Raw genomic sequence first — 21661 nt, forward strand, 5'->3', positions numbered from 1 at the left:
CTGGTCTTCCTACCACACTAGAAACAGTACTTGCAGCACAGCTCAGACACAAATTCAGTTTGCCAGGGAGATTTTTGCAGAGTGTTAGATCAAATGACATTTCCAGATTTCCTCAATGCCTTCCGGCATCCGAATGATTAACTTTATTTAGCTGTTCTGCTGAGGTGCTGCTGCCAAAATCAGTTTTGCTTGCACAGCTTTAAATGGCAATGCTCACTATCACCGTGTGCTCTCCAGAAACGCCAGAGGCTGTCAGCTTTGTAAAACATCAAAACATCAAATACATCACCGTGCTATGCCAGCAGAGGTAAACATAAAGGCTCTTCCTACTCTCTTCTAATGCAAAGAAAGTTCGTGGAGTCATACCTTGTGATAAATCCTCCTGACAAACATGCCCCGAGCAAAAGCCTGAATGGTGATGGTTGCGCTGCGGATCCCCTGGAAAGCTCGGAAGATCCGCAGCATTCGGTACTGCTTCTGGAAGATGATGGCAGCTCTCGTCCTCCTCAGGTGCTCAGCAAGCCTGCAAAGCATAGGGAAAAGATGAGCACTAAAACTAAACTCCCCTTCTTTCTGCTGTAATAAGTTTTAAACTGGACAGAGAGAATAACCTTTTGTCCAAAAGTAGCTTGGCGGTATTCAGGAAAGACAATCCCAGCAGTAGGGCTGAGATAAGAACAGCAGATAGCATGTCTCCGATAGAATAATGGGAACACACATGCACTCAGACAGCATCCATGGCCCCCAGGAGCACTGGAACCAGACATCAACACACCTCATCTTTCATAAACAGCGTTAAAAACAAGTGTTTCCCAGCTTTTCCCTTGGTTTGAACACTCTGCTGAACGTGCTCAAGCTAATCAACGTCCAGGTTGGCTCCATCACTTCCCTGACTACAAAAAGAAAGCATTGCATGGGTCATCTACCGGCTCAATAAAAACAGCAGCAAATTGATTTGACATTCAAGGCAGTGCGCACTGGTTTGGCAACATTCACGAGCAGAGCCCCAAGCAATTCAGAGAGTAAATAATGAGGGACGTGGTCAATTCTGTGCCATGTTGCTCCCATTCGCCAACTGAATTCACATTCAATTTGCTGTTACACAGGTTAAAAAATGCCCATAAAACCTCAATTTAATTTGATAATTAGCTTGTTTTGATGAATTCATTATTAATTTATTGCTCTCAGCATGAAGCATTATATAGATATTAGATTCTCATCTTTATTTTGTGAAAAGCGTATCAAAACCAAAAGAGCCATATCGGATTGGTTTATGTATTCTCTTCATCAAGGACAATAGTTTCTTATTAGGACCCACTGAACCAGAGCTTACTAAAGAGGACAAGGGATAGTCTGTTTCCAAAAGATAAAGCAATTATTCAGATGACATCCATCGCTATGAAACCAGCACAAAGAGGTGAACTGAAAAATCATGTTGAAGAAAGACTGCAGCAGGTGGTTTCAGATCATCTGCTTCCTCCCAGACTCTCTTTGAGCTCATACCCCCTTCACTTTGGGACTCCTCATCCCCTCCTTAGAGGGATGGTCAGCTGATGCAAAGTCAAATACAGAGTCCAAGTCTGCAGGTGGGCATGGAGAGCCCATAAGAGAGGCTCAAGTTAATGACTGAGTCTCCGTTTCTCTTAACCTTCTTCTTATTGCTTAGGTCTCATTTGCCTCATCTTCAAGTGAGCTGTAAGACCACTGAGAGGGATCTGCAGCCACAAGCCTAGAGAAATACACCTCTGAGGACAAGAAAAATCTCTTCTCAGTTTTAAAAAAGTAGTCAAACTGCCCAGCTTTGCTTATTTGAGACCTTCTCATCCCTGGATTCTCCATGATGCCAATCCCTTTCACAAGCACAAATACCACAAGTTCAGTTAGCACCTCTGATGTTCTTCCAAAGTACAGTATGATTTAGAGGAAATGCTTGGAAGGAACGTGGAAGTTCTTCCCCTTTAGTTGTTTCAATAACTGATAGAAATCAACTCTCATCCAGCAATCAGGAGTGAAGAAAGGACTGTGCAGGAGCCTTGCAGCACGCAGGCAGCGTCTCACATTGCCCAAGGGCAAGCAGAGTTAATTGGGCTGCAGATTATGTGGCAGCACTTCTGATGGGCAGAACCTAACTCACAGCCAGTGAAAACATTGCTGCTCGAAACCAAACGACATACCTAACACAGCACAGCTTCTCTGAGAAGAAAACAAGAAGGGAAACAAAGCTGAAAGGACTCAAATCTACTCCGTGTTTCTACCTGCGAAGCGCCTGAAGCCAGCTGGGCTAGATGCAGAATGGCAGCGCTTGACAGGAATAAGGAGCACATGACGAAGGATGACCTGTGTGTTGGGATGCTGTAATACTGATTTACTGCTCCCTCACACCCACCCCACATCTCCTACCAGCAGCCTGCTCTCCAGTGCAGCGTTATCTACCGAGACACCAGCAAGCCACTGACGCGAGGAAGCCTGAGGTTCCTGCACACGAAGAGTTAAACACTGAGCTCTATTATTCCATACTGTCAATAGCCCCAGTGCTTGTGATTTGGAGTGACTTTTCTCATTACAAAGGACACAGCAAATCAATTCTGAGAGCTCCCTTTGGATATCAGGAAGGCACAAACCTGGTTCCTGCAGAAGAGGAGTGCATACCAACTAGCAAAGTTGTCACTCTGCCTTTTGCCAGAGGTAGTCCCAGAAAAATATTAGTTCTGTGAAACACTTTCACCTAAATATCTCCAAGTACTTCAGTCATCTGATTACAGCCTAGCTGCCTATAGATGAGAAATTAAATCAATATAGGTATGAAATCAAATTAAGACAAAGAGTTTTGGTCTCTTGACCCTGAATAAAGCTGGAGAGTGGGTCCAGGAATGCGTCCTGACTTTAGCACAGAAACTTTCACCATATTGGTACCTACAGGCAGAATATGGGTCTTGCTTTTCAGCCCCATGAAAACAACACACCATGCAGAGCATTTTCAATGTTTCTCATACAAAACTCCCAAGCTTAAAGTCTACACAATGGAACAGATAGAGAATACAAGTGTCCAGAAGCGGTTTTCCACTTGACCTCCCAGCTAGCCCTTCCTCGGAAAGCTTCCCAGGACCCACCTCCGCGCCAGGAACCCACGTGTGTAGCGCTGGATGACGATTGCAGCTTGTCTCAGCCTTTTGTACTTGACCCTCTGTAGCCAGCCCCGCACTGTCTTCTGAATCATGATCGTGGCAGCTCTCAACTTAGCTGCTCGCACTTTCTCCAGATATGCCACCTGGCCTGAACGGAAAAAGATCTTGGTATGTCCAACCTGGAACTTGTCTGGATCCTTATGAAAAGCAAAAAGGAAACTAAATTTAATTAAAGGCAAACAATTTTCTTTTTTTCAATCTATGTTGCTCAGTAGATACAGATTAAAAAAACCCACTTTGAATCACATTTTTCAGCTCAACTCACACCTCTTCTTAACTGGGTGATAAAGATATTACTACACCCCAAAGTACTTGGGCTTCTCTATACTCATTGAAGAATGCAGCACTAGGATTCAGTCTTAAGTTCTATACATTGACATAAATTTTTAATGTATTTTGGCTTTTGTGAGGGTTTTTTGTGTTTTTTTTGTTTTTTGGGGTTTTTTTTAATGTTAAATAGAGCAATTCCATGCCAGAGGAGTTAAAGGAAAGACTTCTTCCTCAAACGGATTAAGGCTTACATCTGCAAAGTCATACATGCACTGAAAATGGCCCTGTAGCTAATGGAAACACGTGGTGCACAAGGAGCACAGCTTCTGCAGAGAGGAACCCAATTGAGTAAATTCCTCAAAATTCCATGACAAAAACAGAGATCAAAAATTTAAATGTGGCTAAGGTGCTGTGGACATTCTGTGCTGCTCAACAGCAAAGCAACAGGAAGAAACCTTTGTGTGAACTCTTGTGATTTAAAAATAATACATGAGTAGTAAGGTTTTGGTGAGGAGAGGTGGGAAAGACTTCTTATTTCCTTAAGGGAAAAAAGTCCCAATCTACAGGATGCTTCTTCTACATATTGGTGGCTATTAAAAGTCACTCACACACCAAGATAGGGCATTTATTGCACTTTTCTCTTACTCATTTGTGCAAAGAGGCCTTTAATGATTGACTGCGGTTCATGATGTTGTCCAAAGCTGGACCTCTAAAATATGCTCCAGCTATGGCTAGACAAAAGCAGAAGGAGGGATTAGGGGGACAAATTTTCTAAAGGTGGCCAGGTGTTCATGTACAGCCAGTGACAGCAAACTCTGGACTTCACCAGCACTGAAATGGTGAAATCAAGAGATCCCATGTCACGTTTGCTCTCGCTATTTCCTTGTGAGACTGTCTCATTCTGGAAGGAGCCCCAGGCTGCCTAGGCTGCAGAAGCACCTGCACAAGCAGCAGGTGAAGCAGGAGCAGGAAAATCAATTCAGATTATATCAAAGCCACAAGCTTCCATGCTGTAAAAATCAATGCCAGAGATCTGATCCCAGCTCACCTTAATGAGTTCTTCCACCAGGGTGAGACAGATCTGCTTCTTGTCTTTCTTAGAGAGGTCTCTCTTTTTCATAAGAACACGATACCTATTCAGAAAGTTGTGGTAGGACCATCTGAAAGCAAAGCATACACAGGATTAGCCTGCTGGGCATTATTTCCTCAAAATAAAGCGTTACAGGCAAGTCAAAATATGAAACCCGTATACTGAGAGATGTCCTTGTTTGAGTGAATGGCAGGTGTTTTGGTAGCAGGGGAGGGGGCTACAGCAGTGGCCCCTTTGAGAAGCTTCTGGAAGCTTCCCCGGCTCCAAATCGGACCCACCTCTGGCCAAGGCCGAGCCAATTAGTGATGGTGGCTGCACCTCTGCAATAACGTATGTAAAAAGGGGAACCTGGGAGGAGTTGTGGGAGTTCAGAGGAGTTCCAAGGACAAAACACAAAGTCTATGGACTCTGAGAAGACAAAGCATCCACCTGGAAGATGCCTCACTGTCACCAGCAGTGAAGTTTCCAAACACACTACACTAACTGAAGGAATTAGAGCACTGAATCTTACTGCCAGGAAATATCATCTCCTGCCACAGCTGCTAGATGTAGGGACTGAAGGCTGGATCCTGAAATTGGTTCAGCATTTGCTGAGTTTCAGCCTTCTCCAAATTAACACAGTGAGTTATGGACCCCTCAAAACCTGAGTTTAATTGAAATATACTAGGCATTTCCAACAACGTTAAGTACAGCCATCATTATTTTTTAAAAAATATGCATAAAAACATCAAAGGAAGATGGGAGAGAACTGCAGAGATTTTGATTTCTGCCCTCACTCAACAAAACCTTCTGTGAGCCTGATCCCCACTCACATGGGTGTCCTGTCAGACGAGCATACGCTATATCTCTCCACCCAGCAGCCCCATGCATGCCTTTACTTTTGTGTTATTATACCCAATTCTTCCTATTTTTTCCACTTCCAGAGATTAAGAGAGGGGGGGGGAAAAAAAGGCAAAATAAATTTCAAAGGACCAGGGTGATGCTTGTGACAGGGCCTTACACCAGCCAGCTTGCAGTGGTGGAGCTGGGTGAGACATCACACCACCTGAGCACCTCCCATGTTTAAGACTGCTGTCTCTATGAAATACTTCATCCCTAATAAAACTTCCTGAAGGCTGGGGCATTTGGTAAGACAAGCATACCAGTAATATAGTACATATTTCAAAATATGTGACTAACAGTTTCATATCAATCCAGCAAATGCAACAGTGGAGGAAAGCCAGTTCAATTAAAAGCAATACTCTGAAAGAGCATAGTAGATGAAAGTATTTACAATAGAATGGAGGAAGAAAAAAACCAAAAGAAAAAAGACTGCTAAGGATTGGGAAGTGCCACGCAATTCCTACATGGACACATTTCATCCAGGACACATTTTGTAAAGAATATGGAAATGGCAAAAATGGGAAAGGCATTGCACCTGAAGCAAAAAGGTAAGCTTGGAGGCTCCTGGAGACAGAAGCAAGAAGAAAATTGTGATGAGATGCCATGCTCAGATCGCTCTGAGTAGTTCTGGAGCAGCCAGATTTAGTGATAATTTTACCCCTGTCTACATGGGATAGCCCTGGGACTAGACAGTCAAGGCTGCCCACTCTCAAATGACCACAATTATTGGATCATCACTAAAAAAGACTGTGCTATCTGCTACGGGGAGCGCTCTCTGCTGTGAGGTACTGCAAAACTCAACACAAAGACTGTGCAAGACTCTGGGCTCATGTCACACAGGGTTTAAGTATAAACTTGCTTACTCCTTGCTTGCTAAATGCCTCCATTTTATAATGACACTGCCCGTTCTGTACCCGCACTTTAATCCTTCTGCTTTGCGCAAATAAAACCCGTTTTTATTTTAAGCACAGCTGAGGTTTTACGTAGCTCCAGATCAAACCCAATCAGAGAAGCAGAGCACAGAGTGCCCAAGGCACGCAGCCAAGCGCACGATGCTGGAGACCTCCTGCCTAGCTCAGGTATTACTCAAGCCAGGGGGAAAAGAGGAGGAGGGAGTATTCCCATTAACCTGCCAGAGGGTTATAGTATCAGGGGCTGATATTATTAACTGCTGCTATTTGGAGGAAGAAATCATCCGGTAAGTGCCACCCAGGCTCCTCCAGCAAAGAGCAGATGGTGAAGAGGCAACATGTGTAACAGAGGGCATGGGTCCAAGCTGGGCGGAAAGCACCAATATCCATCATCTTCCTGCACTGAGACAGAGGTGCAGATCCCACAGCTGCTTTCAAACAAGAGTCGGATACCTGCAGAAGTTCCTTAAAAACAGACCATAAGTCACTACATAGAGGGTCTCTCTTCAGAGGCTGGAGTTCTCCTTTAGAAGATGTTAAAAAGGTTGTCCACTTGTTTCCATTAAATAACACAACTCACTTTTTAGGGGCAAGTCTCACGTGAGGCATTGAAAGCAGCAGGGAATATGCTCACTGATTGCTGTCGGGGTGTTTTGCTGGGCTGGTGGAATCTGTAGTCCTCTGCCCACATCTCTCAGAGGTTCACAGCCAAACGCTGCACCTCCACGGCACAACACCACTTCACCCTTGCTGCAGCGAGGCCGCTCTCACCATCCTCACTGATTTATCAGGAGATGACAGTCCTGAGATTACACTGCCTGCATTGTTGTCCACAGAATACAAAGACAAAAGCTCTGCCATGCTGGGGCTCAGCTGGTCCTTCACAAGTTTCACTGGAATATTTGCAGTCCCAGTTCACAAGCAAAAGAAAGCTGCAGGGGTTCATAGGTGCTGTTACAGGATCCCCCCCCAGAGAAAGGAACAATTAAAGCCCTTGGGTTTAATGTAGCACGCCTGGTTAAACCACTTCAGGTTCAAAGCAGCATAAAATTACCTTACAACTAAGTGCTTCGAGAGAAACAAACATGATCTCCCAACCTTACAAGGGAGATCTCTCAGGTGCAGAAATACTGAAGTGCAATGCTCTGCTGTACACACATTTTTTTTTTTAATTCTTCTGCACACATATATCTTTTTTTTTAGGTTCAACAGCTGCATCTTCAGCATAGAAAAGGAAAAGCGAGAATAATTATTTCCCTCATGCTAGACCACAAAGCAATTCCTAGCACAAGACAAAAGATGTGCCGTGTTACCCCACAACCTAGCAGGTCAGGAGAGATTATGGGAAGGTTATATATCAGTTCAACTCATTGACAGGTATTAAATTAAAAGCAGATCTTGGGTTTTCAGGACGCTGCCACCGAACACACAGTATGAGCACGCCTCACTGCTAGGAGCTGGAGACTTCCAAGGGTCACTAAAAAAATAAATTCCTTATAATTATCAAGTTATAAGATCCAGAGAAGTGGAATAGGCAAAGAGCTGTTACCAGGAGGATTTTGGTACCTGCACAACTGAGATAAAGGAAGGAGGCATGAAGGACTGGACAGATACTACTCAAACTTCCTCAGGAAAAAAAAAATTAAAAAAAAAAATCTCAGGGCTGAGATTAAGCACAACTGACCTCGAACATCAAAATCTTGCTTTGAAGTCAGCACAGTTACTAAAAAAAAGGGGCAATAAAAGGAATGGAAGGACACAGGAAAATAACTTATGCCTGTGAAAAAAACACTCCTGGGGCTTGAGCAGCAAGGAGGACACTCAAGGTCTCAGCCAAGAGATGGAAACACTTGGTCAACCCAAGAATTTCTTTGTAATCTACAGGAAATAGAGCGAATAAACCATAACACATGTCACAAATTAAGCCTTGGATCTGTGGTTTAAAGAACGAGATTTGGATACTTTACACAAAACTACAACTGGGTGCAAAGCAACGGGGCTGCTCCCGCCCAGAATCACAAGGATACAAACCCAAGGGCAGCCCTCGTGCTTCTGAGCCAGCTGGATTTACTGCAGCCTCCCAGTTAAAGGGAGCTTTCGGGTAAGAAACTGGGGGTGAAATTCTGACTCCTGAGGAAGCCCCTGAAAAGCATCTGTCCAAGTGGTCACCAGCTGCCCAAAATATCTCCAACCTATTGTTTTAGGCTGATTACAGCAATGTTGTTTCAGCAGTACTCAATGAAGAGCTGAAAGGATTGTAAGAAGAGCTTGAAGCTGTTGTGCCTTAACCATAATACGGTTTATTTCAGTGGCCTAAAATTACTGAATGCAAAATCTTTCCATTCAGGGTAAATAAATTAATTGCCCTCTGTCACCCAAGACCACACCAGCACCATGTGCTGAGCGAACCTGGCTTTGTGTAAGAAATCCTGCCAGCACCACGTGGTACCATCCTCTGAAGGGATCAGTTTTTTATGCACTGGACTATATTGATCTTTCTATAGGAGCCAAAGCCCATCTGGGGACATGTAGGTTGAATATCTGAGCCGAGATTTGACATTATTTTTGAAACTGTGGTCCAGGGAGAAAATTTCTCTTGCCTTATTTACCTCAAGCAGAACAGATTTGCCTTTCAGTTAGCTCTAAAACATGCAGGCTGGCATGGCTTGAAATTATCTGGAATATATTCAAAGAGCAGAATGAAGGTAAACCCTTCCTCCATTTACATATGACACCTTTGTTAGGAGTGGGCAAACAGAACTGCTGGTAGCCAAAGTCATTTATAGGTTTTATTTCCCTGAAATGACTGTGAGACAGCTAAAGGCATATTATATAAAAAATAATATATCTATATCTATATCTGTCTATCTATCTATATCTCCAAGGATGCCCATGATACATTTAAATTACGATTGTTTAATGTTTATAGAGTGTAGCAGCTGTGATTTCATACTGAATTCTTACAAAGATGCTGCATCTGACAGTCAGCTCCAGCAACCAGAGGAAGCAGCCAAATGCCAAGAATACTTAAGCAATAAATTTCATACATAACAACTACAGTGAGAGTATTTCAAAGACACTGCCATGACAACGCTACTCAGAGTGATGGCACAGTGGGTGACCACTGACTGGAAACCACCAGAACCAGCAAGAAGAAAAATGTAGGGTTTTGACAAAAAGCAAGTTAAGAAACTTGTTTGAAAGAGTATTTTGTTATTAATGGAGATCTGCACCAATTAATTCACTATAGACTAATCTTTATGTAGTTAGTTTCTATAAAAAAGATTAATAGTTTTATAGTACAGAGACATCTTCCATGCTTTACACACGGAAGTTGATGATAGATTTACTATCTACACATTTAAGACAGTTCATTCATCACAGTCATTTATGCACATACAAATACATTTCTTAACTTCTGTGTAACATTTCAAACCAATTATACATTTTTAATTTACTCAAGATAGCGGCAGAGTGCAGAGTACGATGGAAATGATAAAATAAAGCCAGAGGTACCCAAAGCAGGGAGCGCGAGGCTTCATCTTTCAGTGGGAATATATCATGATTTACATGGGTTAAAGAACACAAAAAATGATATTAAAACTTCTCTTTTTCTTAAAGGAATCTGGTAAAAAAATTTATCAAAGTCTAAAAACATTAAATTCTTCAACCCATAAAGTAACCATGATGGAGAAGCGTGAAATAACGGCAGAAGGTGGCTCTATCCAGACATCTCTGACACAAAGTCACATCACATCAGAAGGTACTTGTAAGGAACTGAAGGAATTAATGCCTCAACATGCACCAACACAGAAAACCTCAATGACAGGCTGTGGCCTTTGTGATTAGTCTCAGGAATGTCACCCAAGGAAGCGGGAGTGTATGGAAGGGTGCACCAGGGGTGGTGATCCAGATTTGTCTCACTTTTTTTCTCTCCTTTTTCTTTCCTCTCCTTTCTTTCTTATAGATTTACAAGAGACCACATTGCTTATTATCCTTTTCCAAATTCAAGTTGTTTCTACCACAAGTAAAACATTTTAACTGGTCATTTGGTGTCATTTCATCTTAATTTAACCTGAGGGGATCTCAGAACCTTTGCAACTCCCTGTGCTCCCAGTCCAGGTGGTGGCAGTACTCTTGTGGCAGTATGCTGGAAAATATTCAGATGTAAATACTACAGGATGAAAATAAACATTTTTCTCCTCTTTCTGTAATAAAACTTCTTGAGATAAAATATTTTGAATATTTCCTGTTGCTCTAAAGGTAAATTGCTTACACCCAAGTGAAGCAAAACTCAAAAAGATCAAGTTTTCCATTACTAAGTAGTTTAAATTTATAGCCTTTGAATGGGGTTTAAATTTAATACAATGACCCTCCTTTTTGGTTTTATCCTTTATCTACCATTATAATCAGACTTGTCTCAAAATATAAGGAAACACAGAGGAATAATCAATGCTCAGTGTGACGAAAACTGAGACAGATCACGTGGATGTAAAAATGCAGAAAGAACTAAACTGTCTATTACAATTCCCACAAAATCAGAACCATGGAAACAGCTTTTGCCAAGCTGGTTTATAAAGCAAATCCAAATATACAGCTTATTCACAGTCTTTCAATGATGCTGCCCAATTCCTCGGTCTGGATTTTCAGGACTGGAATTTTCTGACCAAGGAGAGTAAAGAACTACAAGAACCCCAACTGAGTATTTTGTTTAGCACAGAATTGTTCCTGTGTGTAATTATCTTATTGAAACATTAAAATAAAACAAAAATCTGTCCTTAAAGCATTCTAAACACTGAGCTGGAGATGAGCAAGGTGAAAGGCTGAAGTAGCTATCTGCACCTACCTTCCCCTCCGCCCCCCTCCCCGAGAAAGAACAAAAGCTGACAAGTTGCAGGGATGGAAGAGTTCTGTATTCTTAGCGTCCTGGGAAAAAAGTCCTCATAACCAAAAGCAGGCAAGCAGAGCCAAAAGCATCACTTTTCTTCAGGATAGAACAGTCTTTGCACCAGTCAATTATTTGCCATAAATAGATCTTGGCTGGTCTCCAGGTGCTGCAGTGGTTTCTCCCCTTTGCTCCCCCTCCCCAGTTACTAATTACATGCCAATTTTAGTGCCACAGGGTCTAAACTGCAGAGTTAAGTGAGCAGAGATGGAAAAATGCTGTAAGTGTGCAGGAACACTTTTGAGTGGAGAGGCACAGGGTATCCCTGCATGCTAAGACCAGCAGCAAAACCCACGGACAGAGCTCCCCAAGCCTCCCATGGGAACCACAGCTGCAGAGCTAGGAGCTCCCCCTGCCCTGTGGAGCATGACCACTTGTTTAAGAAGCATAAAACTGCCTTTCCATGGCCTTTTCCAAATGGAACTCCAGCTGTTTCACTGCTTCAGGACTTTCACTTCCAGAGGACAGACAGATTTGACCCTGCAGCTACTTTAACAAAGAAGTTGTTGGTGCTTAATTTCCCTCCACGCCTTAGAGATGATGTAATTTAGGAGCAAATTTTCATTAGTTATTTCCACAAATGCCTTGGAGACTTCAGAGATAGGAGACAAAGGTGGTTCTGGGTCTTCTAACAGGGCCAGGCCGCCCCACAGGACCACCCAAATCTCCATTCACTTCACCCACACTGGCAGAGGAGAGAGACAAACTGGTTACCATGAAACATTTTTTTTCTTTTTTCTTTTCCTTTTTTTTTTTTTTTTCCTTTTTTTTTTCCTTTTAAGGAGCTGAGATCAGACAGCCAGGGAGATCCCAATCATCAGTTTTTGCCAGCCCATGGAGGTCACTGGCCAACAGAGGCTTTAAGTGGGCTGAGTGCAGCAAAGCCACCTCATGTCATCGTGCAGAAGCTGCCATCAATTGTCAGAGTTTGCAGGAGATAAAGAGTCACTGCTAAGGCAGCACACTACACCCCAAAAACCAGGACAGGGAGTTTCTCATGGCGCTCAGCATCACGCTTAGCTGACTCTTTACTGAGTGTATTTATAACTTCTTTGTTCCATGTAAAAAGGCTGATGGCCATGCTTACATTATCACAAAGCTGCTTGGCACTATCATGCAATTCATGCATTTTTAGAATTATTTGCCCATGTCACCTTCAAGTCTTATTTATAGTTTATGTTTCCTGATTTATTAGGCCCTAAAAACCTCTTCTGATTTTTGTATCACACCCATAACCTTTCTTCTTTAAGATGCTAGAGTTTGAAGCCCAGTATTCTTTTGATGTGCGGTGTGAAAGTCTGCAATAATAATTTACAACCTTTATTTTCTTCCTTTGCAAGTATAATCAAAATATTTTTGTCTGAAATTACTATTGTAGCAGGTGTCTAAAGCCAGAAAGGAAAAAAAAAAGTAAAGGAAACTCTATAGTGCAAGGAGCTTTTGCATGGGGACCTTCAGGCAAGCAGGAAAAATGTCCTCTAGGGCAATGCTGGCTTCCAGGCAAGATGGGTGTAGAGGATTTAGAGCTGTTATTTTGCTACTTGCTATCCACCTCCGTATGGGATCAAAGCTGGATTCCTTTATCTGCCACGCACTAGCATCTTCAGAGATTTCATCACATCAAATTCTCAGGACAAAACTGAAAGCACACACTGAAACGCTGGACACAACACCACACACCCTCTGGCAGCATCACTTTGCAGCTCATTGCTTGATAACAGATCTCTCAGATTTGAGGAACCCAGGACCTAAAGTCATTTATGCAAAACAAAAAAAATTATAAAAAGGGCAAGATCTATCCTGGACATAAACGAACCTAAAGAAACCCCATTTGTCCTGAAAACACTAATGTTTTCTTCTCTCTCCCTTGCCCCAGATAATGAACTTGCTGAGTAAAGCCCAACAGCAGCACACCACCACACTGAATTCCCAGCTCGGTACCTGGATGGGAAGCCAGCAGCACTGATGCGGATGGTCTCCAGCACTCCACAGGCTCTCAGCTGCTGCACCACTCTCTTCGGATCAAATCTGCAATTATATTTAGGATAGAGATTAACACAGTGAGAAGAAACCCACATCTTCAACCCACCTGCCAGTGACTCTTTTGGGAACAGGAATTAGCTTCTGATATGTAGAAGAAAGCTCTGCTCTCATCACGAGTGAGAATGAAGAAAGCCATACATCCGTGGATAGCTTTTGTCCATAGTCATGCCCTCACAAACCTCACTATAACCAAAAATCCCATGCCTCACTTTGGGAACAGGCTGCACAGATGTCAGACGTTTTCCCTCCATGTCATGAGACATTGTGCTTTTCAAGTGCAACAGACCTTGCTATTGCCCTACTATCAATGCCAAGTGGTACTCCTGGGACAAAATGACAATCTGTGCAATTAGTCTCTACAGCCACAATCTACACAGCTGTGTGAAGCAACACAATCACCATAAAGAAGGGAAGAGGCTACCCCACCACAAGCTGCCTAATGAACCAGACTTTTGCAGCTAGAAGGGCAACAACATATTTCCATACAGAAATCAAATTCAACAGCAAAATAAATCTGATATATTAAATTCCATACCAAAACCAAGTAATTAACAGGTCCCACAGGTTTGCAGAACATTACGTTTGCCAAGAGGAGTGGTGCTCATGTTCCAGACTAAGGGCTTTGGTAGGCATCATGTGAAAATTCAAGGTGTAACTGCTCTCAACTGTCTGCCCTCCTCCTTTCAGCTGGCATTACCCCTTACCACTGGCATCTCATATCCATCAGCATCATCAGTGCTGAAAAGCTTCATGCCAACTTCCAGCTGAGTATCTGAGCTGTGGTCTCTCTGGTTCCTGGCATGAACCCACTTTCAGATCAGTCTATCTTTGCACAGAGTCCAAGAACCAGCATCCTCCACCACCCCTCCCTCCTTCCACGCTGACAGAGAGGTCCCAGCTCTCCAGCTCAAGACGTTAGACCCTGGAAAAGGTTGCTGGATCAAGATTGGGCTTGTACGATGTAGATGTCCATAGCTGTGTTAGGTTTCCAGAACAAGGGTGAGGAACAAAAGCTTCTCAGGTACCTGCTTGTCCCTTCCTGAAAGCCCAAAGTACTTACACCTGCAGGTCAAGACTGCATGAATAATTCTGCTTGGCCTCTGCTGTGCAAAAGCAACATAAGAAATAGTTCCCTGCTACTCAGTGCATTTTTCAATTCCCTGGATCTGTCAAATCTACAGCAAGTTATTCACCACAATACTGCAAACAGGATGCATGGCAGAAAATCAGTCTCGGCTGATTTACAAGCGTAAAATTTCCGTAACAATAAACAGGACTGGTAGACGGCTGGGGAAGCTTCAGTCCTGGAAGATCCCAGGGCAATCTACATTGTACATGGGGGGAACTTTCTGCAATGCTGCCAAGACCTGATCAGTGGGGGTGAAATGCAGTAACCAGAGCAGCTGCTGTCATTTTTCTGCATGGAAAGCCAGGACCCCCTCTAGCAATCACTCCAACTATGGGCCGAGGCTGAAATAGAGCTTAGAAGTGGGACAGTACACATTATTATGAACTCTGTTTCCTTGCATGTGGCAAACAGAATCAGCTGGCAGGTTGCTTTTGGCCGGGAAACCCAAGTAAGAGATCACTGCCTGAAATGGAATTTGGAAAGAAAAATTGTCAAAGCTACAAGCTGAAGTCAGGCATTCCCCTTGCACGTCTCCCTCTGAAGTCCTCCACACAAAGGATCAACCCCAGACGCAGCCTCCAGTCAGATGCAGCAGATACCACTGCATGGTGCCAACGCTTCCTCCAGGCTGGAAGTCTGACACCCCTCACCTCCCTAAGAAACAAACCCTACACTTGCACCAAGTTGTAAAGTAGGAATGAGAGCAACACAGGTTGCAGGAGACCTTAGGAGGTCTCCAGTCCAAACTCATACGTTCAAAAGCTGGGGCAGCTACAATGGCAGACCCATAATAGCTCAGGGCTTATCCAGCCAAGGGATGAAAACCTCTAAAGATGGAGGTTGCAGCACCTCTCTGGGCAGCCTGCTCCACTGATAGACTGCCCTCGTGGAGAAAAAAAAACCTAAATGTTTCCTTATCTGCAGTCTGAACCTCTCATGTAATTTGTGGCCACTGACTCCTGTCCTTCCACCACACACTGCTGAGAAGAGCAAGGCTTCGCCCTCTTGGTACGTCCTGTAAGTACCAGAAAGCTGCTACTAGGTCCCTTCTTTTCTCCAGGCTAAACATCTCATTTTAGCAAAAATGTAATGCTCTTGTGAGTTGAAAAAATGTTGAAAAAGGTCCATGTTTTCTTACTGAACAACAAACATAACACCAAGTGTTCTGCATGCTACAAGATACCACCTCAACACTAACCCAGAGCAGTGCCACTGATGTTTCAATTCATTAATGCCTCCTGGCACTGTGCATTTTTCAACACAAGTGCCTCTGAAATCCAGACACCCTTACAGCCATCCCCGTATTCTCCAGGCCTGAGCTTTACACAGAAGCAAACAGACTTTGAGCCACGCTCAGGATACAAATGCCTCAAGCTGGTGGCAGCAAGATCAACACTGACGGAGACTCTCAGATCATGATATCAGTGAAGCAACCCATGATGGGTGGGGAGGGAGATAATCTCTTGCAGAGAAGAACCCCCAGTATAACAAACCTCAACCAGTGCTTTCTGGCTTGTAGATGGGGATGCAACACCACCACCCCAACCCAAAGCACCCTCCTGTCTTTTCCAGCCCACGGTGACTGCTGCAATGTTGCTGGCTGCAGACAGACACCTCCACACTGCTCCTCCAGAATCATTCATGTGTCTATTTTTGTCTCCCCTTTGTTCCCAAAATCCCGAGCTTTGACAACTCTGACGTCTGCCAGATGGGAAGCATCACATCAGACCAAGTCATCACTCAGACTGCAAGCAGACACAAGCACAATTATCCTCCTGGCATTTGGTACCCATAACATCTTAGAAGTGTAACTGAGTTCATTTAGATAATGACTGCATCTTCACAACCAGGAGTTTGCACATTTATACAGTGATATTAACTGTATCCTAAGCATCACATGAAAAACTGAATTGCAAAGTTAAAGGCAAAGAAGTGAAGATGGATGGGCTGAACATAGAGCCAGGCAGGGACATGGAATCTTGGACACACACTTTGGAAAGGTGAAGCCACTTCACCATGCAGAGCATCTACCACACTTCCACTAAAGAAAGTTAGAAAATACTTTTGTGATTTATCTAAAAAAAAAAAAAAAAATCAATCAAACAAAAAGTGCAATCCTGAATTTCATTTAAATGGACAACCTCTGCAACAGGCAACAAAAGATGGAGGCCCTAACTATCTCCAGTACCTACAAAATGGTACACAAAACAGATACAGCACACCACAGAAACTGCCATCCCAGCACAGACAGCTCACACAGCCTTCTCCAGAGCCGTTAAATAATGATCTAAAGAATCAGTTAAATATAAGCCAGTTCCTGACTGTCTTCTAACCATAAATACCCTTCACTTGCTGTTTGCAAGGAGGAAAGAGTCAAAGCAGGGAAGCTTCCTGGTGAATATATATTCACTGGTGTATCACAGCCAAGGGTGAGCCTGTTTGCGGATGCTTTGTCCTTTGCAGGACGCTGCTGGAGCCATCTCTGCGCTCTGAGGTGGCACCATGCTCACTGGGACTGCGCTGGATCAGCTGGAGGGCAATGACTCCCTGCTTATGGGTTACAATTACAACCTCACCTTCTTAAATGTCACTAGCTCAAGGTTAATCCAGGGCCTTTAGAAGACATCACAATGAGGTCCCTGCACACTAATGGTCAAGCTTTTTTGGAGTTACAGGGAACAAAATCGGGTACAAAAACATCATCAGGAGGTCAAACAAGGCTAACAGTTATTTGCCCACATGCATCTCTGAGCTACAGAGGAAGATCAAGACTGGCTTTTTCCTTCAGATGTTCACTCACTTGGAAACCCGCCTGAAGTTGATACAAGTCACATCTTTACTTTTTCCACACTTATTTTGGAATCAGCAATACATTTTTGTTCATTTCACAAGCCATTTTGCAAGCACACTACTTATCTCAATTTTTTCATTTCTTTCTCTGCCACTTTTCACTGTTTAGCACTATTAACTGTTTAAATAGAAGTGATTTTAAGATTAAATTGTACGAAGACTCTATTATTGCAAAGCAAGGATGCTCAGTATTAGCAGAGTATATTTATGAATTATTAGGGCCTGCATTAGTATTCATTAGTGTGAGGAGGAGGAGGCTGAGGGGAGCCCTCATCCCTCTCTGCAGCTCCTGACAGGACATTGCAGAGAGGCTGGGGCTGGGCTCTGCTCCCAGGGGATCAGGGACAGGACAAGAGGGAACGGCTGGAAACTGCCCCAGGGGAGGGTCAGGCTGGGCAGGAGGAGAAAATGTTTCCCAGCAAGAGTGGTCCAGAGTGGAACAGGCTGCCCAGGGAGGGGGGAGTCCCCATCCCTGGGGGGGTTTCAGGGCTGTTGGGATGAGCTGGGGGGGGATGTGGGGTAGGGGAGAACTTTGTAGAGTCGGGCTGAGGGTTGGACTCGATGATCCCGAGGGGCTTTTCCAACCTGAAGGACTCTGTGATTTCACAGACACAAAAACCACATAATAAAACACAATAGAAGTGACTCCAGCAAACTATGGAGACCTTCCAGTTACAGGAACAGCATCACAAGAGGGGCAATCTCTTCTGCAAGAAGAAAAGTCCAAAGCACACCCTGCAGCTATAATGCTGAAGACATTTTCTGATATGAAAGGCCACTTACTTAAAAGAGAGCTTCTCATCATTCGGCTTGATGCAGCGCACGTAGTGCGGGGTGGTGGTATTCAGAGTCTCCATGAGCAAATGCAGCGAGTTGCGGAACTGAAAGACAAAACCACTTGTTTTGAGGAGGGCTGAATGTGCTGTACTGTGCAACCCAAGTTGGGAGGCACTGCAAGCCACCTGCGGTGCCAGCCTGAACCTCCCCACGAGCCTCGCACATGCAGGAGCAATTCAGAGAAGACACTGGTGGGCTGAGGGCTTCCAGCTCAATGAGGTACAAGAGCAACAGGTATTTGGTCAGGACTTTACCCAGTCAGGTCTTGAATAATCTCCAAGGGTGGAGATAGCACAACCTCTCTGGGCCCGTGTTGTGATGCCTGACTGTCTACACAGGGGAAAAAAATCTCTTTTTCTCAAGCTGTTTCAATTTATGAGCACCATAGTAAATTGGGATACAGTCCAATGAATCCCAGAGTGGTCTCCACCCTTCCTTAGGCCATGTCTCAACTGCTTCCAGTCAAGACTACTTGAGCCTGTTCCTCCAGACACTGCTAGAAGGTGTCCAAAATGCAACAGCCAAACCATTATCATCCTACAACATGGGTCACAGAATAGTCTCCTCACTTTTCCCCCCACAACCACTTTTTTTTCCTCTCTGCTTCAAACTGAAGAACTAAGATCTTAATTGTAAAAACGTCTCCCCAGTCAACTCACTCATATCACAAGTTACCTGGTGCCCCACTGTCTTCTTGTGCTCCTTATTGGCAGATTTGATGGCTGGTCTTGTAGAACGGATGCTGAGTTTGGCTGTTCCCTTTCTTATGGAAGTGGATGGTGCAGCATTGTTCTCATCTTGGAATAAGCTTGCTACCATTTGATACTAAAACAAAAAACAACAGCTGAGCACCTCTGGCCCTGCTCTTTGCCAAATGAACCCACCCAAGACACATTGCTCTGGTCATTTTTAACCCACCTTAAACCAGGAGGGAGACAAAGACCATTAAAGTGAAAGTAAGAAACACTGCCTACGTAAACCATGTCAGAGCAGGACCACTGCCCATTCTGTTTTGTAGTTCATGAACATGAAACATGCACATCAAATCAAACAAGCAAAGAAAAAGAAAAAAAAAAGAATAGCTAGTTGCAAGGATTGCTGAAGTGTTGTCCAAGGCAGAAAACCTCCTGAATGTGAGGTGACTCTTGCTCCCAGGCTTGGTTTCAAGGTATTCATCCAGTCCTGACCATGGCCAGGATGCTGCCAGCACAGCACATGTGCCAGGAACGGGGTCTCCACACGAGGACAGGCAGCAGTCCACTCCCACCACAGTCCCAGATGCACCCTTGCTTTTCTGAATGTAAGAGACACCAGCACTTCCTCACCGATTACCTGCATTTCAGCGCCACTGAGCAAGGCGACAGCAGGACCGCCACGCCGCAGCCCTGAAAGCACCACGTTTAGTGCCTCAGATCCCTGAGGTCTGGGATTTGTGGCAAGCCAGCAGCAACATTTCCACTTCATAAATGGGAGAACAGGCGAGCTGGCAAATGGAGTTAATGTTTGGGGGTTTTTTTACAGGGCAGGATCTTCAAATCTGCATTAGGCTGGGGAACTTGAATACTAAGTAAGTCACAATAAATTTGGTCTGTTTAGCGGGGATTTTCACAGCTTGACTCCAGTTATACTCCTACACAAGTTCCCATTACAGCTGCACTTACATTCAAATAGTAAATTCTTAAATGTAAGAAAACCCACTGTCACCAGGTGGCATTTCACTTGTCTGCAGCTGAGGTGGGCTCCAGCCCGGTGACACTGCCAAAGCACCGTGACGCCACCCCAGCAGCACCCAGACCACCAGCAACACCCGCTTTGGAGCATCCTTGGGAGCGGGCTCCAGCACCACGATTCCCTTGTCTGCACCACGCCACGCCTGACACATTGATGATAACACAGGCACAAGGCAGCAGTGCACTGCACAAAGCTCCAACCCAGGCTCCTCTGAAAGCCGAACTTGGATGTATCTCCATTAAAACCTCAAGAAGAATGCAGGGGTTTACCAGTTTATAGACATTAATGGACAGTCTCGTACTGTAACGGGCTGCCTGGCTCTGTCACATCCCTGGACTAGGACAGGAATGTTTCCAGCCCTGTTCACACAGCTTGCTAGCACGGCAGCCTAAATACCACTGTGGGAGGGAAACTGTTTGCATTACATTAGCAGATTGCTTGCAGGCTCCAGGACAGCGCCTGCTAAGGATCTGCTTCATACTCACAGCTTTTATTTTTATCTCTGCAGCTCACTCAACTCCCACCAGAATAAAGGCTCACACATTCTTTGCCTAACCCTCTATCCCCCCCAAAAAGACACCCTGACAGCTGTTATGCTTCAACGACACGTCACTGTCTTGGGTGCTTTGACTCCTGAAAACATGGGATGCTTTGGTGGCACGTGCTTGAAGCTGGAAGACATCCAACACAGGCTCCGCTTTGCCATCTCACGCTTGACAATGCGGTAAAACCCACAGCTGTAATTTCAGGTTTCAAAACACCTTCTCTATGCATAGCTGGGAAAGCCATCAACCCCTCCGTTTGCTTTTTGTTAATAACAAGAGTGCTTGCTCTTTCTGCTCAACAAGAATCTCTGAGGCGAGCTTTCAGCTGGCTTAAAGCAAAACTGCTGCGACTGGGATCATCTATAGCAGCCCAGGACCTATTCCATGGCTGCGGGGGCGATAAGCAAGAAGGACAAACCCCTCCTTCCCAACTGGCAGAGCCGAAACTGCTGGTGCACTACTCGTAATTACAGAGGACTGGAATATGGTATCTTAACAGCATGCCCCCATGCTTTCAATCAGTATTCAAATATGTTTCCCTAATCCAAAGAACATCAACTTTCAACTGTTTTAGTTGACCAGTGCTAACAAAACTAATTAACTGCCTTATAAAGTCTCTTTCACCCTCTTGTTGATGGCAGTAATTGCATTCTAATTAGCAGAACGCGGCTCTGCCTTGGTGGGAGAGCTTCATCAGGGATACACTTGCTGACATAGAGGTGTTTATGTCCTTGCCGTGTTAAACTGAGTGTTCCCCCTTGCCCTTTAGTGGGAAAATGAAGAAGAATGTGGTGAATACTGTATGCAGGCCTGATCCTGAGTACAGGACAAAGCCCTCCCGGCCCAGCCTTTTGCAGCACAAATTTGTGTTTTAGACAAATTAGCACATCTGAGCAGCAGGCTCAGCACTGCCACTGCTGCTCTTTTTTGGTTCAGAGAAACCAGGTTGCTTTTTACAGCAAAAGAAAAAAGAAAAATTTGTTTATATCCCTGGAGGGCACAGGGCAGGCAAGATTCAAAAAAAAAAAAAAAAAAAAAAAATGGCCAACAGAGTTAGGGAAAGCAAGAGCAGAACATGATGTTTTGGAGGCTTTGCAGGAGGATGCTCCTGCTGAGGGAAGCACTGCTCTTCCTCCCAGGACAGCACAGCATGGCACGGGCTGATGACAGCCACCACTCCCACGTCATTAAAGAAGTGGTTCAAATGCTGAAGTTCAAACTGTCACCCAACGAATCTCAGAGC

At 44.3% G+C, this 21661-nt stretch overlaps 1 protein-coding gene across 1 annotated transcript in view; it reads right to left on the reverse strand.

The window, feature by feature from the left end:
• Positions 1 to 21661, reverse strand: part of MYO5B (myosin VB) — a 151795-nt gene that overhangs the window by 48620 nt on the left and 81514 nt on the right. The window contains exons 15-20 of the mRNA XM_026865867.1: positions 18818 to 18967; positions 18089 to 18186; positions 13225 to 13311; positions 4504 to 4615; positions 3111 to 3322; positions 367 to 523 (exon numbers count right to left, since the gene is read on the reverse strand). Coding sequence (XP_026721668.1) covers positions 367 to 523; positions 3111 to 3322; positions 4504 to 4615; positions 13225 to 13311; positions 18089 to 18186; positions 18818 to 18967 — 816 coding nt within the window. The remainder of the gene's footprint in view (positions 1 to 366; positions 524 to 3110; positions 3323 to 4503; positions 4616 to 13224; positions 13312 to 18088; positions 18187 to 18817; positions 18968 to 21661) is intronic.

The sequence above is a fragment of the Athene cunicularia genome, assembly GCF_003259725.1.
Source record: "Athene cunicularia isolate RWA chromosome Z unlocalized genomic scaffold, athCun1 chrZ_part1, whole genome shotgun sequence".
Lineage (NCBI taxonomy): Eukaryota > Metazoa > Chordata > Aves > Strigiformes > Strigidae > Athene > Athene cunicularia.